The following is a 13,200-nucleotide window of genomic DNA, read 5'->3' as shown; positions in this document are numbered from 1 at the left end:
CTCCTCATTGCAATGTTGAAGCGTCATTTTGTATTCTCGTGAACCTTGTAATTTTATGTAATTTTGTGTGCTTGCACGAGAACATTGTTCATGAGCAACTACCGTCAACTATACGTCTAACAATCGATAGACCAAATATATTGCCCTCCTCGTAAACTTTATGGGTGAATCAATATATCTCATCGCGATATCAACTTGCCCCTTAGCGGTGTAAATCGATACGTTTTAGTTTGATTAAATTACCCATTCTTCATTTACACTGCGTTACACGTTTCACGTCGGATTGTTAAGAAAAGTTCGAATTCATAAAAAGGTCCGTGTCACATTTCACACCTCATTAACACTGATTTTTCGGATAACTAATGCAGTTTAGAATATTTTGTAGAATTTACAATTTATTAGATAAAAACTTCATTGAGAAATAATTACAAAACAAATTCGTCATTACGGTCAAACTTCACCTGAGGAAACCAGAAATTTCAAACGTTTTTTAAAGATAATCCTGTAGATTTTGGCGAGAAGATGCCGAAAAATACAAGTTTCAGTGTTAGGAATCGGCTGGTTCGAAAGTTATGCGTGTTTAAAGTTCAGAGACTTTCACCGTTTTTTATGAGTAAGGGCGTCGCCATGTTGGTACGTGGCGAGCGTCGGTAAGCTAGACTGTTGTTGAAAAGCTAGATTTTCAAGTGTAGTGGGGCTACTATCACTAAAGATACAACGAAATTGAGGTATACTCACAATCTTCATATAATTGATCAACGAGTATCCATGTGGCCAGGTGTCGGTCGACTCGCAGGACAGGGGGTTGATGTCGATTTGTTGCGAGGTGTCCAAGTCGTGGAGCGCTTTGGCGAATAGATGCACGGCGTCGTACATCAGGGACGTCTCAGTCTGGAAACATTTTCAGTAAATGCATCGTGGACGGTCACGGGACAGTTTCCCTAAAGGTCGCGCGTGATAGTGGCGTACAAATTCACGACAAATTCGTGCAACGACCACGCCAATGTAAATCAGATCACGAGCGCGTTTAAAGCGAATCGATTCGAGCGAAATTCGCCTGTTACCGGGTCGGAATTGCCGTTTATGAGCGGGGACGAACGAGCGGCATTCTTGCTCGTAAAAGGGAATCCGTATCGCACGGTTTGATCGAACGATTTCGTCTCTTTCGTCGCTGACGGAATTTCCACACCGACGAAAACCTGTGGGAGTCGCGCGGGCTCGCGTTTCCACAATTTCATGGCAAATCAACGCCTCTGTTCGCCTCGCCGTTTATATTTCGCGCAACATTCGGCTGGCACCAACAAAACCCTCCAACGTCTCGAACCCGTACCCTATCGGCATCGTACCTTCATTCCGGACAACCAATATCCTTACAGGATTTTACGAGGGCCGGCCGGTTCGAGGGCTATTTACCCTGAAACCAATCGTGTTTCTGATTCGCGTTTATGTTGCGACGCGAGATTGCGAGAACAGCGCACGCTACGCGAAATTAAAAGACTTAGCTGAAACTGCCAATTTATAGACATTCCCAGGGATTGTTAGTATTCGGGAAATAGCACCTTCTCGTTGTACTTCTGTGTTTACGGCTACGGTTCAGCTTCGTGTGTCGAACGATTCGGAGATTTACAGTTAGAGTTAGGACGATTGTCCTCGGAGACTGCGGCAGGAACTTCTTTATTTTAGTCAAACTCTTGGCAAAGATATCAAGCAGAGTCTACTAAACATGAACGGTATCCATTTTCTTTAAATTTCGTGTTAATCCAATTTTATCGAACACCATACTGAACCTGTGAAACGTCTCCGCGTCCTTTAAGAATATGCAACCTTCCAGGTGAGCGTGTTAGACGATCTACTTTGTGTATGTGGAACCTTTATCGGATTGGTTCAAATTCAATCCAATCTAAGCAGATTCGAACTTACTCGATCAAGCTTGATTAAATTCGACAGCATCTGATCAAACTTTATCAAATTCCATTTTCAAGTTAAAAACGATAGGAAGAAGATTAATCTCGATATTTCGAATGGAATATTTCGACTAAATATTTTTGAACTAGAAAGAATGATGCTTTGTAGCTACGGAAATGAATTCGATAAAAAATATGATCCTTCTCTCCGAGAAATTTCCGTTCGCATAACTTCCGGAACAGTTTGAACAATTTACTAGCTCCTCGAATAGTAAAGTTCAATATTCCTTTTACCTCGTAAATATTGAAGCAGTAAGTTTTACTTCCTCGAATTTTTCGACCACGTTGCCGCTCCTGCACCAGCGATTTTATATCATCCTATTAACCGCATTCACACTGAACACGAACCGGAAACACGACGCGGACATCGCATTGTGTAGTATCGCGCGAACGTGAAAAGTCACGTTCGTATTCGCGCGTACGCGCTTGTGTGGTTTTCACAGCCGAACAGTTTGACATCTGCGATCAAGCCGCGGTAATAATAATTCATTCGTAATAGACTATTTTGCAGAAGTCACTCGGCATTGCGTTTATCTAGCCGTTAATCGCGCACGCGATGTCAACGCGTTCATATAATTACGCATTTTCTAAGTGAAAACTTCTTTAGGCTCACCGCGGACACAATTGCGGGGTAGTGAACGAGTCTGATCCGTCACACTTTGAGGTGGAATACTATTGGAGCGAGCGGGAAACAGACAGGTGTGCAATCGCCATAGAAGTTTTCACTTCGGTCGTGTGGTCTTATGCGCATAGTATTTTTTAAAATGATATGACGTGTTAAATTGTTATCGAAGTTATGAAGTAATTAATGCATGATAATATTGAATATATTACATATTATTTATTACAAATCTGAATATATTACATATATATGTATGTTTTTCTAGCTGTTAATCGCACAAACGCGATGTCAACGCGTTCATACATATAGTTACACATTTTTTAAGTGAAACTTTCTTTAGGCTCACCGCGGACACAATTGCTGGGCAGTGAACGAGTCTGATTCGTCACGCTCCGAGGTGAAACGCGAGTGGGAAACAAACAGGTATTTTTTTAAAATCATGTAACATGTTAAATTGTCATCGAAGTTATGAAGCAATTAATCTATGATTTATCAAATGTACGAACATTATCTTCGAAGCTCGAATTCAATATTAACATGTACTTCCGCATTTTGTATCGGGATGTGTGCAGAGCTCCAATGGAATTTCGCCAAGTCTTACCTTTATGCAGGTGAGGTTGTTCTGCTCCGCGTGCGCATGAAACAGAAGTAATTCATTATTCGAGGAAACAGTAAATTTTATTTATGCGTGTGCATGGCGTACAGTTCCCAACAAAACTGTTCGAAATGTAACAAGTTCGGAAAATATGACGGAATTTTACGCATTCGAAATGTAACAAATTCGGAAAATACGACGGAATATTACGCATTCGAAATGTGAAATGACGTCTGCAGCGTGTTATTTCGTTTCACAGAATCAAAAGGCTGTAATGAATAGGTATTGTGTAATCGTACCATTTACGCATATACGATCGAATGGCTACGAATTGATACTAATACCTACGTAACGGCCATTTCTAGTTTTAGAATTATCTACAGCAAGAAGCGTTTAGCAATTCATGTGTAATTTTAATGATCAGCTGTCTTGTGCACGTGATTCTAGTTAATTAGTACGATTTTGTTCAAAACTGTGTCTATGACATACTGGTAATTAGAACGCGGCTATTGATGTTACATTAAAATTTAATGTAATATCGTCTGCGTTTCACGGTGCTAAAATCGTAAATTAAGAAATTTCTTTTGAATCTCAGTTTTTTAGATTTTGTTTGAAACTGTGTCTATGACATACTCGTAATTATTTTTCTATCTTAGTCTTTTAGACATGGTTCCTTGAGACTTTTTGTTCGTCGCGATGAGTATTATAGAAAGCAATAAAACACAAGTTTGATCTTGAGATTCAAGGTCAGGTCAAGGTGTTTGAGGTCCATTTTTTAACTGATCTAGAGGTACAGAATCGCGTTACAGTAGTGACGACGTATAATTTTCAATGTGCGACGATGATTCCGCTCAACTATCGGGAATCGTTGATTTCTTTGTAACGACGTCATTAGGGCAACGGGAAATGCGCGACATCCCCGCAGCAAAAGAAACTCGCGGAGCTCTCCGCTCGCGAATTCAATTTCACGAAATACGAAATGCTCGGAGATGAACCGGCGGGTTCGCAAGAACGGTGAATGCCCAGCGAAACTTTCTCGAATCGGCTTGTAAAAGGGTCGCCGGGATTAACTCGTCCGAGTTTTGTCTGTCTTCGCAATCGGCGTCGAAAACAACGATAGAAGCTCCACGGTTATTATTAGATTCCATTGCAGGAAATTTCACCGGCGCAACCGCGGCTACGTCGGGCGTCTCTCGACTTCTCTGTATTGTGACTGTATCGGGAAAATGCCTGGAATTCGCCCACTGCCACAGACCGCCACGTTTTCCTCTGATAAATTCCCAATGAATGAGACACCTATTTTAGAGCATGCTTTCCACCGATAGCACCGGTTTTAAAGGGATCGTCTGTAGGATACCTTCTCGCGGGGAATCATTTCCTCTTTCAGTTTCATTCTGAGCCGGAGCTTCGTTCTGAGCCAGTTGCCAAATGAGGTTCTATCCGTATTCCCGTTAACCCTTTCACCATGGATTAAGAATTTTTCATTTTAATCTTCTTATCCCCATTAATTAGTGCCAGAGGTTCTCGGATGATAAATTTCATGGGAAAATATCTCCACTCTCTCGGATTTCAGCTTCTACACAGTTTTATTGATCATTCTCTTAGAAACTGTAGTTCTATCGACAGTGACAGAAAAATTGGTCCAGAACTTGTTAAATCACGTACAGAAATAAAAAAACGACCGTACCGAACAGCAGAAAATATCCTTTGATCCGGCAATTTCGTCCCATTAAATTGCTAAAATATCGCACGGCGGCGCGGCGTGAAAACGGCGATAGTCGATCGACCGTCAGTTTTCCCGAGCAACAGCGGAAATCGAGCGTCACAGTACTTCCCGTCTGTCGCCGGTCTAAGATCGGTCACGTACCATCATTTACTCACATCCGCTCAATTTTCTCGCATCCATGTGTACACGTATTTACATACTCGTCGGCGCTCGCCTATCCGAGTACTCGCGCGGAATTTCTAATGCGCTCGCGCGAGTCTCCGACAGTTGCCTGTATTGCCGATCTCCCCCATGGGTTAACGACTTTCTGTTACGTGTAATTGCGCTGAGTTACGGGGACAATAAACGCGATTTCGTATTCGTCGAATTTCCTTGCCCACCTCCCACCATCCGCTTTTGTTCCGCCCTTTCGCCAACGCACGGCAAATCTTCATTGCGCTTTTGCATCGCGCTCGCCGGAATTAAAGCGCCGTTTTTTGCAGCGACGAATTCTTTCTGCCGGTCGCGCGATGGGAATCGAGTGGCCGACATGCTTCCCAGAAATAAATCGGGTTAGCCAGCGGACCGAGAGAATACAAATTTCCCGAGCAGCCGCGCTCTTTTTAATTTTCGGACGAATTTCTTTGATAGGACACCAGCCAGGCCACTCCCTTCGATGCTGATTTCATTGGGGAAAGGCCGAGGCTATAGAAAGTACCGGCGCACGCTAATTCTATTTTGATATGCGTCGGCGAACTTGTTTCTATCCCTTTTTTGAGACACTTCTCGTGTTGCGATACTCGAGGAAGATATGTTGGAAAGTTTCACTGAACTTCGAAAAGGAGAAATAGTTGTGCGTAGAGATATTATTTAACCCTCATCCGTGCCTCGTGTCAATTTGTCACACTTTCCCGAAATAAGATATAAATGTAAACTCATCCATTTGATTTAAAAAACATCGAAAAATAACTGGGTCAATTTGACACCGAGGGACAGATTCAGTTCCTGAAATGAGTTCTCCTCGATACAGCTGCGCAGGTGGTGAGTTGAACATCTTTTTGTGAACTAGATAATAGGAAGACAATTCAGTACTACAGAAATAAAGGAAGAAACACACGAAAGTAGAAAAACAAAAGTTCTAACCAAAGTGGAAAATGCCGAATGAAGTGAAACTTGATAAAAAAAAAGGTTTTACGCTTGAAGAGCAGCAACCTAATAACAGAGAGATGTGGCACGATTGACGCCACATTGGGCGTTCTGAAAGTATTCCAAGCCGTTGGTCTTTAGATAACCTGAGGCTTCGCGAGGGGCCGATAGAAACGCAGAAAATAAGATCAGATTCACCTGTGAAAACGCAAACAATTGAACGAGATCAGCGGTGAAAGGTTAAATAATGGATGCTCGGGCTGGTGGAAGGCACCCCGGGGCATCCTAACGTTGCCGAGCTTTATATCTTTTTACCCACGGTCTTTCTAGCTTTCCTATACCTCCATTCATTTCATTCCCCGAAGAGGCACGCTTGTTTGATCCCTGACCCGTTCATAACGCGGAGGAAACGACCCCACGAAAGCCCACCCTTCGCGCGCGATAGATACTCCTCGAAAATGCACTTTTACCTAGGTCTTCGTTAAATTCGGTGAAATCTGCTGGATTCGTTCGGACTCGTGTCATCTCAAGACTGAAATCATTCGACTGCGGATGTTCATGCAATTTTCCATTTTTATTGACAAATTTTAAGAAAGTGTCATGAAATAAAATTTTATTTTTCAAGTGAACAGCCGTTGTAGTTCCGAAACAAATAAAAATGTTACTAAATTCTATCGAATTTTATATTGTACTCCCTCCTTAGTTTAAACCAATAAGTAAATAATAATATATTGTACTCCCTCTCTCTTTCCCATAATAATAGGAGCAAAAGAAAATAAATATAGAACCCAACATTTATTATAAAAAAACTAGATTACATTAAACAATAAATTAAAAATATTACTCCTAATTTTTATTTTGAGTGTTCATATAGTTTCTGGATTTTTCAATAATTTCGTTACTGCATTTTAAACTTGTGGGTAGGATCCCTTAGCTGCGAAGCTTTCCCTATATGCGTGAGCTTAAAATTATTGGAGCCACCGTTCTTCATTGTTTTTTCATCTTACTTTTACAATGGGTTGATATTCAACTGAAGTAAAACAATTGATTTCGATCAGCGGATGAAATTAGAAAAATAGTTATAATTCGTAATAACTAGGTCAAGTTAAAAATTGAAAGATGTGTCAAAACAAATGACAGATGTCATGAAACATTGATTTTAATTTAAGGCTTCGCAATTTTGCGCTATATTTTGCTAAAATATTATTATAGGACAGAGGGAGTAGCATTTTTTGAAAATTTTCATAAGCTGTAAATGCATAAAGATCCGCAGTCTAGTAATCATGCTTTCCCAGCATTCCTCGGTTATGTATAGTGGTTCCAAAAAGTATTATGGGCATGCAAAAATTGTAGACTTCTCTTTCCATTTTCTCTGATTTATACATGAAATTGGCTTGTTGGACACATCGGTATGAAACGAGCAATTGTACGACAATTTTCCAGTACTTCGCAATCGACGCAGAAAACGTTCATTTTGCATAAAGATCGAGTGTCTAGGGACTGTTATTGAACAATTGACAGCAAATTAAAATACTTCGTGTTTTCCTCAGTTGTAAACCAGCCCCGTAGATTCACGACCGTGTCGACAGCAATCGATTCCTGACACGCGCGGAAAACTACGAAAAGTTTACCGTTGGCGGCAACTCGAACGTTCGACGCTTTCCAGTATTCGATGCGAATGAAAAGACGGAAACGAAGAGTGAATTCGTGCCAGTCTTGTTCTAGGAAATTCGCTCGACGTGGTGTCCGGAACCGAGGAGCAAGGAACGTCTAATGGCGATCACAATGGGAACAATGCAAATGAAATTGCACATTGAGTGCAGCTATGTTGACTCGAGAAAAGTAATTCACGGTGACCGATCAACCATCACAATGAAAGAATAATACTACAATATAAATGTAAGTATAGACTGTGGCTTCTTAAGGTGGTTAAACAATTTATTATTTATATGTTGTGAAAAAGTTGCGGAAGCAATTTTTACATATCATCTAGTAAACAAATTCTGATTTAAAGTGTGTGCTATCCATTATGTTTTTATTAAGTGTGCAAATAAGTTCTTCCCCCTTTCTTTTCCAAATTCAAGATTTTCTTACATAAAATCTAATCAAATCTTGTCTGGTGACTCCCCAGTCTTTCTGCCAATTCTTCGTGCGTCTGGGTCGGATTTTCGTTGAGCAATTCCTCTAACTCACCGTCATTGAACTTTCTCGGCGCACCTGAATGATCGTCGTCTTTCAAATTAAAATTTCCAGCTTTAAATCTTTAGTATCACTTTTTGCATGTTCTGTAAGATACAAGGTTCTCTCCCAGTGCCGCACGAACCATTTTCGTAGCTTTAACAGCTGATTTCCTAGGCTGGAATGCACAGAGTAAGCAGTGACGCAAATGATGCTTCTCGCACGTCATATTGCTTGAAATTGTTGCATAGGACTGGAAACTCTCAGAGCGCTCGTCACGATTCTTCTTAAAACTAGAAGAACGTTCTTTCAGATGGCACCAAAATCGGGAAGTAATTCGAATTCAGTCAGAAGTTATGATCGTAGAAAAAAAAGGGTAAGGAACTTATTTGCACACGTAATAGTTAAATTACATTTGCCGAAGTACAGCTTGCGCGAGTACTGCAGTGTTAAAAATGACTTCAATTTATCAAGCGGCAACTAATAATATCAGAGCGGCGGTTCACGGAGGATCCATCAGATTTCCCGACACCTTAACGTATCACGTAGCGCTTTCAGTAAAAAGTTGGTAGGAACTTTTGCAGGAACATACGAGGTAACCGATGCAATTTAGCCTTTTTAAAGGATGGCGTCCGGTGCGGCAGATGTTGCTTCCCATGAGATGACCAGGCGTTCAAATTCGCCGCTCAACTTTCCCGCGGTTGATACTGTGCCAGATGCGCACAATGATATAATCTGCTTTGGTGATTTCGGCTCTCGTGCCTCGCTCGAAGAACTACCAATTAGGTGGCCCGTTCCGATTAAGATGGTCGAAACAGCCCTTAGAGGTTCTTCAATGACTATGGAACCATTCGAAAGCTGATCAAGAAGAATCCCTCTGAGTAAAATTTCAACCCTTTGCGCTTTTCCGTGCATTTTACAGTCTCCGAAGCGTTCTAAAATTCTGAAAAGAATTAGACATATTTTGGATTCTGAGGCGCATTTTACAGAATTTTTTCAAATTTTTGTTGTTGCAAACTGTGGTCGTAAAAAATGAAAAACCCCCAAAAAATCGGGAAAATGCAGATTGCTATTCTACTGTTTAGCTCCCTGATAAAGTACAATAACAGGCAGTGTCGTAAATTTCTTTCAGAATTTTTGTTGTAGGAGATCATTGTGAAAAACAATAAAAACCGAATTTTTCGACGTTTGTGCTGTGAGGAGGAAAGTGACACTTGTTGAGGTTTTTCATTTTTTACGAGCACAGTTTGCAGCAAAAAAATCAGGAAAAATTCTGTAAAATGCGCCTTAGGATCCAAAATAAGTTACATTGTTTTCAGATTTTTTGTTGCAAACTGTGGTTGTAAACGTACAAGTACAAGTACACAGTGTATACGGGAAAAAATATTTAAAAGTTATTCAAAGAAGTTTCCGGAGTCGCTATACGCGGGGTGCACCTTCTAACGAGCATAAAAGTGTTCGAGATTATTTAGAAGTTTGCTATGCAAGTTTCTGCAACTTAACGATGTCGAATGCTGGGAAGTTCAGTAATAATCCGTTCCGGTATAATAAGATTAGCCTGCAGGTTTCTTAACTGGTGGAGTCGATCAGTGTTCGAAGCATCTGCGTCTCTGCTGGAATTCGAGTAACCCGAGCAGTGTATTTAACCTTTCTACCACTAAGCCCGATTAAAAGTGCTCCGATAGAAGTTTCTCCCATGATCTAATTGGGTCGTAGCTGCAGTAAGAACTGAGGAGAAATTCCCTTCGCGTTGTACTTCAATAATGTTTCGTTTGGCAGGCGTGTACAAACGAAATAAAGTTTCTGTTATCAAAAGCGTTTCCTGTAGTTATTTCTTTGATACTTACGAGGAATCATTTCGTGACATTTAGGAAGGAATCTTTCATGGCCGACATGAGATCGTTTATTGGATTAGCGACTGTCCAACACCAGTTTCGTGTTTTTATAACCAGTGGGCGATTTTTATTGAAATCTCCTCAAACAGAGTCTAAAAAATACAGTGTCTACAGGCTGTCCAACTCGCGGCTCGCAGCCACATTTGACTCGTTCCCCCACTTCTTCGTTCCTCTAAGGTGGGCGGTGACGTTCCCCCACTATTCTGATTGATGGTGGGAACCATCTGGCTCACAACTAAGAAGTTGGATAGGCCTGGTTCTACGGAAGAAATTCTTACATTTGAAAATTTGATAATGCTTTGAAATGGAATTGGACAGCGCATCGAAATGTTAAAATTGATTGTACAATATTATTCGAGCAGAATGTAAAGCGACCAACTCTTTTGAACGTGAAAACTTGTATCTTTGTCACGTAATGATTCGATTGATCGTTTCGGCAATTCTCTCGAATGCATTTCAAAATATAAAGCAAATAGAGGGAACGCAAATAACTCGTCTAATGGATGCAGAAACGTGTGTGCAGCTCTCTCTCTCTGTACACACGGGCACGGGGAAGAGGTGTGACTATTCCCGTGCACACACATTCGCGTAGTCTGTAATGCAATGTTATTTCGTTAGCGGGTTTAATGCGACTGATGCGAGCGTCGAACACGACGAGGAAGTGGGTAAATTGCATGGGTAACTTCCGTGACGAAATTCCCTCGATCAAACGAACAGTACGCCGAAATTGGCTACGAATTTCGTTTGTCTATGAAAATAACAAGAACGCGTTAACTGCCGGAAACGATTCCTCTATTCGGAGTTACAGAATAATTCATTCCCTCAATTGTTTCTGCACCGACCCTATGGAAATATTCCATTGAATTATTGACAATAGAAATTTTGTAGAAGTTTTGTAGAATATTATTCTCGTTTGTATACATTTTCTTTGTCACTTTTAGGTTCGTAAGAACACATCTTTCATATTATCAATTTTCTAGACCTGGTTCCCGAATACGAGAATCCCTACAGTACTTTCATTAAACGTGCAAACAGAACTCTGATTCAGTCCGTGAGACGATATCGGCCGTCGAAATAAAAATGCAGATTGATCATCCAGGGTCGAGAGGAATCCAGTATTAAGTTTTCACAAGCAGGACGATCTTTTATCGATCGTTCAGTAGCCGGCAACCGAAAAGTTCGGACCAATAGAATCCGGCACGAGCCACGTCGCCTTTGTGGTATTTGCATTCTTATGAGATATGGCACATACCACGAGAAATTGAATTTCCCGCGGCACTATTCAACTATTGAATAGTTAATACGCATTTATCACGTTGGCAGTTTGATCACTGTCATGGTTAGCGATGGGAGGAAGTAACAACGCTGTAAGTTCAAATCGTGTTTGATATATAGTATCAAACATTTCATAAATAAAAAAATACTTTGTAGAAAAAGAACTCAATAATTATAATTTCACATTCTTCGCTCGGAGAACCCCATTCAAGGGCCCGTCAATTAAAAGTCGAACTTTTTATTTGAGAAGAACTTTCTCAAAATACAAATGAAAGTACCCTCCAAATAAAAAATTCGGAAAAAGTTCCACTTTTAATTGACGGACCGTCGTAATAGGGCTCTCCGAGCGAAGAATGTGAAATTTCAGAGGAACTTTCTCAAAATACAAATCGAGTTTCCCTGAAATAAAAAATTCGGAAAAAGTTCGACTTTTAATTGAGAGGCCCTCGAATATATATAGGGTTCTCCGAGCGAAGAATGTGAAATTAGAATGTTATTAAGACTTCCGACGGTGTTGTGAGCGGCGCGGGTATTACGCTATACGTCACGGAACAATCTTGGTGCCATTTGCATGCATACGGGCAGATCCGATGAGTTCGTACGCTCGTTCACTGAGAAAATTACATCGACACCGCAGCCCTGCACCCGTTAAAATCCCTTCGCCGTCTCCGCGATCGTCTGATAATTAAGTTCGCACGCGTGCACGCTAAAATTCGCCTATACCACACCCTAATGCCCCAATCCTACGGCACGTTGCGAAAACAATCGCGCGAGACTACCGAGATGCTTGAATGCACGATCGAGTCGTAATGGCTGCTTGACTATACCGGCAGATGCGTTTTCAAAAACAAATGGTTCGACAGCGTGTAGGCTTGTCCTCCGATTAAACAGAATGGCAAATGCTTCGTTAATCTGTTCTCTCCACTAGATAAATGTTTTGCCACGAGCACTCGCATCTGCGAATATTCGCACGAAAAACCAAATTTTTGGTCGGCACTGCTGTTGATGTTTTCAGCCTTTTATCCTATTTTTCTGATCCATTGCCTACAAATGGATTTTCGTGGAAAAATTGAGTGGTTTGTCAACATTATTCTGTGAAAAGTAAAACAATTTGGTATGGAACTCAACTTTATGCGAAAAAGGCAATTGATTTTTGTCACCGATGTGTTTAACACAGATCCGTCGACAAAAGAAGGAAATACTATGAGTGGTGTAACATTAAAGATAAATTATCGAATATTGAACGGCCATTTATGCGTGAAAATTAGGATTTTAATGGCCATAAAGTGATATGATCTGCATACAAAATTAAAGAACGTTCCAATCATCATTTCAAGCATTACTCAGTTATGCCCATCGATTTTCATAATCAAGTTTTCCACTGAAATCGAGAGTATGAAAATTATATTATCATAATCTTTTTAATTAATTAGAAATTAACAAAATAATAACTTTAATCCGTCCACAATTTTGTCCGGACTGCACCATAGAATTCCAATTTCATCAAAATGTCTGCCCCCGTACTGAAAAAGTAATCCGCCCAGTGTGAAATCACCCGGGAACAGAAAACAAAGGGATGGAATTAATATTCACGCTCGTGTGCGCATTTGATATTAAATATCCATTAAACAACTGACCCGGAAGAGCTTTTATTATAAACGCTGATACAGTTTTACAGGTACCATATGAGTGATGAAAAATTATTTGATTCAGTCTGCTGTCTTTTGATAAGGTCATTTGTATGTAGAACCAATCAATTAATTCACAGCTAAGAGTACCTTCTGCTTCAATTATAAAATACCGATGAATAATAGCCTTTA

General features: G+C 40.5%; 1 protein-coding gene across 4 annotated transcripts in view; it reads right to left on the bottom strand.

Annotated features, from left to right (window-relative positions):
* The window catches only part of Kair1d (Kainate-type ionotropic glutamate receptor subunit 1D), a 319,596-nt gene that overhangs the window by 28,218 nt on the left and 278,178 nt on the right, over positions 1-13,200 (bottom strand). For all 4 annotated transcript variants that reach the window (XM_076424118.1, XM_076424117.1, XM_076424115.1 and 1 more), the window contains exons 8-9: positions 3,188-3,208; positions 739-891 (exon numbers count right to left, since the gene is read on the bottom strand). In XM_076424118.1, coding sequence (XP_076280233.1) covers positions 739-891; positions 3,188-3,208 — 174 coding nt within the window. The remainder of the gene's footprint in view (positions 1-738; positions 892-3,187; positions 3,209-13,200) is intronic.

This window comes from Lasioglossum baleicum, chromosome 5 (genome assembly GCF_051020765.1).
Source record: "Lasioglossum baleicum chromosome 5, iyLasBale1, whole genome shotgun sequence".
NCBI classification, from domain to species: Eukaryota; Metazoa; Arthropoda; class Insecta; order Hymenoptera; family Halictidae; genus Lasioglossum; species Lasioglossum baleicum.
This window is presented reverse-complemented; position numbering and strand designations above follow the sequence as displayed.